Source organism: Cryptomeria japonica, chromosome 2, assembly GCF_030272615.1.
Source record: "Cryptomeria japonica chromosome 2, Sugi_1.0, whole genome shotgun sequence".
In the NCBI taxonomy this organism is placed as follows: Eukaryota; Viridiplantae; Streptophyta; class Pinopsida; order Cupressales; family Cupressaceae; genus Cryptomeria; species Cryptomeria japonica.
The window spans coordinates 661697089-661706363 of record NC_081406.1 but is presented as its reverse complement, the minus strand read 5'-3'; the positions used below and the strand labels follow the sequence as shown (position 1 = coordinate 661706363).

The following is a 9275-nucleotide window of genomic DNA, read 5'->3' as shown; positions in this document are numbered from 1 at the left end:
TTTGTAATCTAGAATTTGGAAATCCTGGTCAACTTAATGAAAAACACGTTTTGCTTGAAGTAAAAATTGCTTGCAAAAATCAAAACAAGTGGATTGTGTAAGTTTTTAACTGCACCAAAATTTGAAGTGTGGCTTGTGTTTTTTAGATTTGATGCAAGAAAATGAAATTGTTTGGTTTTAAGCACCAAATAAAGTGTGTTTCCTAACTTGCAAGAAAACAAATGTTTGAAGTTGTTGTTCTTTTTACCTTGCAATAAAGAAAGATGAATTTTTGTTTTAAGCACCAAAAACAAGTTTGAGGTTCATTTTATGCACTCCAATATAAAATGTGAGGTTGATTTTAACTTGTGCAAGAAGGAAAAATGGATTCTTTTTAACCAACTTTTGAAAGAAAGTAAATTTTTTTTTTTAAGGCATCTAAAATAACTCCTTCCCCTGCACACAAAAAAAAAGATTAGAACCTGCACACAGTTAGTGATCAAATGTTAGTGTGGGCTTACACAAGCCTAAATTCTGATTTTGGTTACAAATTTTACAAATCCTGATTCTGAAATGCCCTGAAATTTGACTAAGTCTGAAATTTGGAGGATCTTCCAAAAACTAGATTTTGCATTACAACTCCTAGAGGTCTGAAACCCCTCTCAAACATCCTGAAAGTATATATGGAATATAACTTAAAGTATAAGAAAGAAAAAAGAGAAGAGGAAATGTCACTTATACACACTCCAGATCAGAAGGTTGCGTGTTCGATTCACGTCAGGTTCACCAAATGACGCCCTCCTAAATGGCACAAGGTTAGTCTAAGATCAAAGAACACAAAACACACAAAACATTAGTGTTAGTCAATCAAAAACTAATCTATGAAGGCATTCCAAAAGAGACACAAAGAGACATGCTAATGTATCCAATAAACGAAACAAAGATTATGAGGCATCTCCAACTGCCTCTTAGCATGGCCTTAGTTTCTTCTCCCTTGTTCCTCTCCTCTCCAAGTTTCAAAATAGTGTAGCTCTCAGTAGCTTTTTGCACTATGGATGCTTATGGAGGATTGAGATTGTAGTATAGCTCTAAATGTGAAATAAAAAGCTAATACTAATGCTAAAATGATGTATTTTAACCAAAAAGACAAGATGTGAGATTGCTTATGCTAAAATGCTCTCTAAAATGTCTATAGCTTAGATGCATACAAGTTTTCAGGATCTGGATTATGAAGAAATGGGCTCTATTTATAGGAAAAATGGAGCAATGGATGGCCAGGATTGAATGGTTTAATCAAGGGTCAAGCTTGAAAGTTGGGAATCCATGTGCACAATTGGCACCAATAAAATAGTGACAAGTGTCAACACAGGATTGGGTTGAGAGAAGAGGTTGGAGGCATTAAAGGCCTGAGAAGACCTCATGGTTATCTAAAGGCTAAGGGTCAAGTCTAAATTAGGATTACCCACTGGATTAGGAGTTAATGCAAGGATAAACCTTTGTGCAAATGATTAAGAGATAATCATGGTCAAAGCATTAAAGGCCTGATGAGACCCTTGGGTTGGGTAGAGGTTGAGTCAAAACAAATGTTTTAACCATGTGGGAGGGTTTGGGTTAACCATTAATGGTTTTTGAAGACTTTGGGGATTAAGTGGTTGAAAGTTGGAAGCCTTTAATGGCTATCAAAGACTTTGAGGATTTAAGTGGTTGAAGGTTGGAAGCCTTTAATGGTTATCAAAGACTTTTAGGCTTTGAGAAGTGACTTCCCTTTGCTTAGGAATGTGACAATATTTAGGGGATGGATTAGGCTAATTAGGAAAGGGTTAGAAGAATCTAGAAGGGGATTAGATTTTGCAAGTGGATTTGGTGGGTGAGGGAAAATAGGATTTTATTAAAATAAAAATTCATTTATTCCAATAAATGTGTGCAAGTTGCATTTGTAGGAAAATGCAAGTGGGGGGGGATAATGATTTAAATAAATGTTTTATTTAATTTATTTAAAAGAGGAATAGGGGGATTTAATTAAATAAATAGATTTTATTTAATTAATTGATTTGTATTTGGTTTAAAGAATTAATTAAAATAAATTGAATAATTTATTTAATTAATAGAAGAATGTTTGGAGATGAATTAATTAAATATTTATTTAATTAACTGATGGCTAGTAGATTTTTAATCAAATAAATACGAAATATTCATTTAATTAAAATGGACAGATTTATGTGACTACAGAAAGATATGAAGAGACTAGAGATAGAGAGAGCTCATGTGAGAGAGAGGGAAGGAGGAAGAGTGGGTTTGAGAGAGAGAGAGAGAGATTTGAAGTGAGAGAGAGGGAGGAAGGGAGGGGTTGAGAGGGAGATAGAGATAGAGCACTCAAGTGAGAGAGAGGGATGGAGTCCAAGGTAGGGCTCTCTCTCTCTCTCTCAATCTCTCAAGTATATCCCTCTCTTTTCCTCAACCCTTACTTTCTCCTCTCTCTCTCTCTGCCCCCCCTCTCTCTCTCTCTATGGGTTGTCTTCTTGGTATATCCCTCTCTTTCCATCAACCCCCCCTCTCTCTCTCTCTTTGGTATCTCCCTCTCTTTTCATTAACCCCTACCTTCCTCCCTCCATATCTCTCACTTGGGCTCTCTATTTGCCTCAACCCCTCCCTCTCTCACTTAATCTCTCTCCCTCTAGTCTCTCCCTCTCTTTCTATCCCTTCCCCTCTCTCTCTCTCTCTCTCTCTCTCCATCAACCTCTGCCTTACCTTGTCTATCTCTCTCACTTTCTCTCTCTAATCCCCCCTCTTTCCATCCCTTCCCCTCTCTCTAGTCTCTCACTTTGTTTCCATCAAGCCCCCCTCTTTCTCTCAGGGTTCTCCCTCTCTTCCCTCCCTCTCTCTCACTCTGGCTCTCTTTGTGTAGAGGTGATAGAACTGAAGCCTAGGGAGAGAGGGGTGAGAGACCTAGAGAGAGAGATAGAGGTGAGAGAGATAGAAGGGGATGTAGGTCGGTAATGAGATATGGAGGGAGACCGAGAGACATAGGGATGAGGAGAGAGAGAAGGAGAGGGAAGAGAGAGGAAGATAGGCATGAATAGAGATGGGGGTAAGGAGGGAAGGCAAGCTAGAGAAGGAGAGATGGTGGGAGAGACCTAGAGAGGGGATATGTAGAGAGGTGAGGGAGAGACATATGTTCATAAAGAGAGAAAGATGGGTAAGGAGATAGGGAGAGAGATGGAGAGGGAGGAAAAGAACTAGTGAGTGAAGAGGACTAGAGGCTAGGGAGAGAGGGGTGAGAGATTTAAGGGAGAAGATAGAGGTCAGAGAGAGATGGGGAGAGAGTTGGGTAATGAGATAGGGATGGAGATGTAGAGAAGTAAAGATAGAGGAAAGTCTTGAGAGCCCTAGGGATGGGGAGAGATAGAGGGTGGGAGGAAGAATTGATGATCGCGAGAATGGAAAGAGGGGAGAGAAACAATAAGAGATGGAGAGAGAAGAAGAGAGAGTGAGGAAGGGATAGAGATAGGGGTAAGGAATCGAGGTGAGGTACAACAAGAGATAAGGTGGGAGATACCTAGAGAAATAAAGTAAGTGAGGGGGAGGTAAGTAAAGAGAGAGAGAAAACATATAGTAGAGAGTAAAGGGTAGGAAAGAGAGGTAAAGAAGTAGTGTTAGATCTTAGGGTTAAGAGGAGAGAGTGAGATAGAGAGAGGTAACAATGGTATAGAGGAAGAGTGATAGAGAGATCTACTGGTTTACTGTTAGAGGGAGATAAAGACATTGGCATAGAGAGAGTGAGAGAATGTTGATAAAAGTATGCTAATTACTAAAATTTGACTAAGTTTAAAAATTTAAATGATCATCTAAAGCCTAGAATCTACATTATAACTCCTAGACATCTAAAACCAATCTCAAACATCCTGCCAATATATACATGAAATATAACTTGAATTGACTTATACTTAAATGTTATAACGCCTTGAGATTGAAATGTGACATAAATGTTATATTTCATGTATAAATTCAGAGAGAGAGAGAGAGAGAGAGTGAAAGAGAAAGACAATATGCACTTTTCAAAATGCAATTCCATTTGGTATACATGCCAAATAGATTTGGTGTGACCAAACCTATTGGCACATGCCAAATATGCACAAGTGCCTTATTTGGCACACACCAAATGGCTACTTTTGGGCATAAAAAATTGGCAACTTTTTGGTCCTCCATCTCAATGCACTTACCCATTATTTTAATTTTTAATATTTAATATTATAATTTTATTTAATAGTTGTTAAGAGGATGAAAATATGTAACTAGCTAATGCATAAAACATGAATTTGAAACAAAAATACACACGCTTATACCTTCATTTATCCATGATGTGCTAAAGTGAAGGCACCCTACTCCAATTGATTTTCTCTTGTTTATTGTGGAATTGTGGATCGCTCTCCAAACAACATAACAATAAGGATTCTAAGATGAAAATCTGAGCATAATGATAGTATGATTGAGAGTGATCAAAATGAGATAAGAGGCCTAAATTTATGTGTTTTTTATGAAGAAAATCAATGGCCAAGATTCAATGTCAAATGGACGGTTACGATTGGATGGAGTGTGGGCCTAGATTGGAGTCTTAGCCTTGTGACAAGTGTTACAACTAGAAGTGAGGTGTAAGGGTTAAGTGTGCTCACACATGTGTGAGTACACATCAGAAAGATAATGAAAGAGACATGTCTATGACAAGTGTAAGAGATGGGTTGACTTGTACAAGTGACATTGTAAGAGTAAATGACATGTGTAAGAGGTAGAGTGGCTATGATGTGATATTTCATGCTCACATATATGTGTGAGAAAGAGGAGGGTAGGGATACTTGTCACATGATGATAAGTTTTAGATTTTGATCCATGTAGATGGATTCATGGGTTAAGATTGAGTGGGCAAGGCTTGAGGATGATGTCTAATTAAATAATAAGAAAAATGGTAATGAGGGTTAATTAGCCTAGATCAATTAATTAAGTAGTTATTAATTAATTGAATTAATAGGAGGGTTTGTGGGATAAGGTTAAGGTCAATTAAATAAATATAAATTTATTTAATTAAAGGTGAAAGATAAAGGTGACTGTAAAAATTAATTAAAAAAATATAACTTATTTAATTAAAGGTGAGGGGTAGAGATAAAGGATTAGCTAAATAAATAATAAATATTTATTTAATTAGCTAGAATGGGATAAGGTCAAGTGTGGTCATATATGAACAAATTTATGTGTCTACAAGTTGCAAAAAATATTTTAAATAAATTATAAAAGATTAAATATCATATTATTTAAAATATAACTAAATACAATATTAAAATTATGATCTAACAAATTATTAAAAAATCCTATAATTTTTTCCTTTAAAAATTAATATATCTTTTTGCAAACACAAATAAAGAAATCTCTTTATAAATAAATTTTAACTTTAATATTATTATAGAAATTAGTCTTTTTCCAACATTTTATTTTATTGCTTTCCATTTTTTATATTTATATATTTTCTAACCACTTTCTTTTGTGTTTTGTATAAATTTGTTCTTGAGTAATGTAGTTCTATTATTTTAAAAAAAAAGTACAATGTCTTTATATTTTAATATAAAAATATTTATTCATTATTTTTATAATAGTATATAATCATATATATACAACTTCGAATTATGAATTAGGGAGGGCACAAATGGGATACCTCATCCCATTTATCAAAGTTCGGGTTGGATCGATAGAGACACAAACCTACAATTACAATTACCATGAAGTTTGAAACCTTGATAACCACCACCACTTAACCAACACAATGAAAAAACTCCATAAATTTTAATTACTTAACGATAATAGCATAATTAATTAAATAAAAAATATTTTTATATTAAATCAATGGTACACAATTTACATTGAAAAATAAAATAAAATCACACGTAATACAAAAATTTAAAAATAAATAAAATATAAGTCACGTCATAAAAAAGTAACAACAATACTAAGAAAATGAGTGGGATCGTAAATCTAAATCTAGAATGTATAACAAATTAAATTTATAACAAAATACAAAAGTAAATATATAGTAAATATTGTTGTTTTACGTGGTACGGGTCGTCTTCCCTGTAATAGTACGAAGCAGGCCATGGTCGGCGGGATAATATGAATCTCAGTCCACATTTCACGGGGAACCATCCATCAATTATCAAAGGGCTTACATTATTTTACTCGAATTTTACAATTGGTCGAATACCCACTGTTATAGTGATTAAATCATATCTAACAAGATTCGAAGTTCGATAAAACACATTTCCGATTGATTGCCTGAATCAGCAAGGTAGATTTTTCAGGCCTTAAAGAGCGGGATTTTCGATGGGGACGCGTTACCTAAAGCGTTTTCTTGCCAACCTCAAATCATCTATAAAGACAGAGACTTCACTCACTAAACCCATGTTCAATTTCTGGCCTTTTATTTTCCATCCCAATTTTCCCTTCAAAATCCGACTCTTCTCTGGTGTAATCAGAGAAGACGATGAAGATTTCAGGATATGGATCGATTTGGCTACTCTGGTTGTTCCCATTGGTTGCAATTGCAAATGCAAGTTCTCTGGAAGATGGATCTCTGCAAACATACATAGTCCAGACCTCCGATTCGAAGATGCCATCAACTTTTGGTAATCCTGAGGGATGGTATTCATCTCTGGTCGATTCCTTGCACGGTCTTGACGAAGATCAAGACGGATCTCAGAGCATTCTGTATAACTACAACCAGGTCTTCCATGGATTTGCAGCGAAGCTCACTCGGGCCCAAGCAAAGGCCTTGGAGAAAACAGATGGGATTTTAGCGGTCAATCCGGAGATGACATACCAGCTTCATACGACACGGACTCCGCAGTTCTTGGGATTGAATGCCCAAAATGGTGCCTGGAATTCTCAATCTGGTAAGTCCGATAATATTATCATCGGGCTGTTGGATAGCGGGATTTGGCCTGAAAGTCCCAGCTTCTCCGACTATGGAATGAAGCCTGTGCCGGTGCATTGGAAGGGAGGGTGTGAATCCGGGACAAATTTCAGTGCCTCTCACTGTAATAAAAAACTGGTGGGTGCGAGATTTTTCAGCAGAGGCTACGAGGCTTCAAGTGGTCCGATCAATGAGACTGTTGAGTACAGATCTCCGCGAGATCAGGCCGGTCATGGAACCCACACGGCATCCACAGCTGCGGGAGGATTTGTGCAAAATGCCAGCTTTTTTGGGCTTGCGAGTGGCACAGCCTCAGGAATGGCTCCCACAGCAAGAATTGCGGTTTATAAGGTCTGCTGGGCTCGTGGGTGTGTGAGCTCTGATATTCTGGCCGCCATGGACAAAGCTGTTGAAGATGGAGTCGACATTATGTCTCTGTCACTGGGAGGCAAACAGACTGTGGGGTATGAATCAGATTCTGTTGCAGTGGGTGCTTTTACGGCGATGCAGAAGGGGGTGTTCGTATCATGCTCGGCTGGGAATTCAGGCCCAGATCAATTGAGTGTGGAAAATATGGCTCCCTGGATTACCACAGTCGGTGCAAGCACTGTGGACAGAGATTTCCCAGGCTCTGTAGTCCTCGGCAATGGGGCTCGTTTCAGTGGGGTGTCACTCTACGCAGGCAGAATGTTACCCAAAGGAAAACTCTTCCCTCTTGTGTACATAATCAATGGGACTGATGACAGTAATCTGTGCCTTGATGGTAGCCTGGATCCCAACCTGGTAAAAGGCAAAATTGTGATGTGCGACAGAGGAACAAATTCCCGGGTCGCGAAAGGTTTTGTGGTGAAATCCGCAGGGGGCGTGGGTATGATAATGGCGAACACTGAGGGCGAAGATCTCTCTGCCGACAGCCATGTAATTCCTGCCATTGGAGTCGGAGCTCAAGCCAGAAAATCCATCCTAAACTACATCAAAACTAACGGAGCACCAAGCGCAACGATTGAGCTAATGGGCACAGTGGTCGGCACTAGACCAGCCCCTGTAATCGCCGGGTTTTCCTCACGGGGGCCGAGTTTTCTGTCGCCACAGATTCTGAAACCCGACATCATTGCTCCGGGTGTGAACATCCTTGCAGCCTGGACAGGCGCATCAGGACCATCGAGTCTGGATATCGATACTCGCAGAGTGAAGTTCAACATCATATCTGGAACATCCATGTCGTGCCCACATGTGAGTGGTATTGCTGCACTGATAAAAGCTGCTCACCCAGATTGGAGCCCTGCGGCCATCAGATCAGCCCTCATGACCACAGCTAACAGTGTCGACAACACGGGAAAAGCTCTGAAAGATGCCGACTCTGGTGCAGACTCGACTCCATTTGCACACGGTGCTGGTCATGTCGACCCCAACAGAGCTCTCACTCCTGGTCTCGTCTACGACATGGGTGTACAAGACTATGTCGATTTTCTCTGCTCTTTGAACTACACTCCAGAGCAGCTCAGGCTTATAACCAAAATGAATGCTCATTGCAGTTCAAAGTCCCACCTTGGAAGCATCAATTATCCCTCTTTTGCTGTAGTTTTTACCAATTCTGATACTAATTCTTCTACCCAGGTGCTCAAATTCAGCCGGACCTTGACGAATGTTGAGGATGGTGCTTCGGTTTACAGTGTTCTTGTGAGCGCACCGGCGGGTGTGAGAGTCGTGGTGAAGCCGACAAAGCTCTCTTTCGCGAAGCGGAATGAGAAGGTTTCATACACAGTGACTTTCATTGCTGCAACTTCGGAGCTGGCGCCCAGTCACGGATCGATCACATGGTCGAATGGAGTACGCAATGTCAGGAGTCCTGTTGTGGCCTTTAGTTGGCAGTCGTAAAGCTGCTTTCTTTCTGTGTTTTTACCTGTTTTCCTAACTTTATTCATGTGATTCTTATCTTTATCTTAAAATAACAAGACTAAGTCGTTCGATCTCTGTTATCTTGAATGAAAGTTTGGCAGGATTTTGTTTTGGTTTCCCACTACAAATTGGGGGACGACACACTGTAACTTGTTTGTTTCTGCTTTTGTTTCTTTTCGTTGCCGATCTGTGTATGTGGTGGTCGATCTTCAAACCGACTGAGATATATTAGAGGCATCGGTTATAACAGGGGTTTTCCGGGTAATTATTAATTTATTAATAACTTTAATATTATTTTTTTAATATATCACATATCATTTTGAACGTGGTTAATCTCTACACAAAACAGTATTTCTATAGTTTCTAAAATCCACAAACAAAATTTTCATCTCTTCTATTGTAAAAACACAAAAAAGTGTAAAAAGATTTGAGAGTTTTTTTACAG

At 38.6% G+C, this 9275-nt stretch overlaps 1 protein-coding gene across 1 annotated transcript; it reads left to right on the top strand.

Annotated features, from left to right (window-relative positions):
• Positions 1–6388: 6388 nt before the first annotated feature.
• On the top strand, positions 6389–8910 carry LOC131061436 (subtilisin-like protease SBT1.7). The gene has a single exon (XM_057995130.2). The coding sequence runs from the start codon at positions 6503–6505 to the stop codon at positions 8807–8809; it is 2307 nt and encodes a 768-aa protein (XP_057851113.1). The 5' UTR covers positions 6389–6502; the 3' UTR covers positions 8810–8910.
• The last annotated feature ends 365 nt before the right edge of the window (positions 8911–9275 follow it).

Bases quoted from the DNA above. Each gene is read 5' to 3' on its own strand.
- LOC131061436 (XM_057995130.2), top strand. From the start codon at position 6,503: ATGAAGATTTCAGGATATGGATCGATTTGGCTACTCTGGTTGTTCCCA.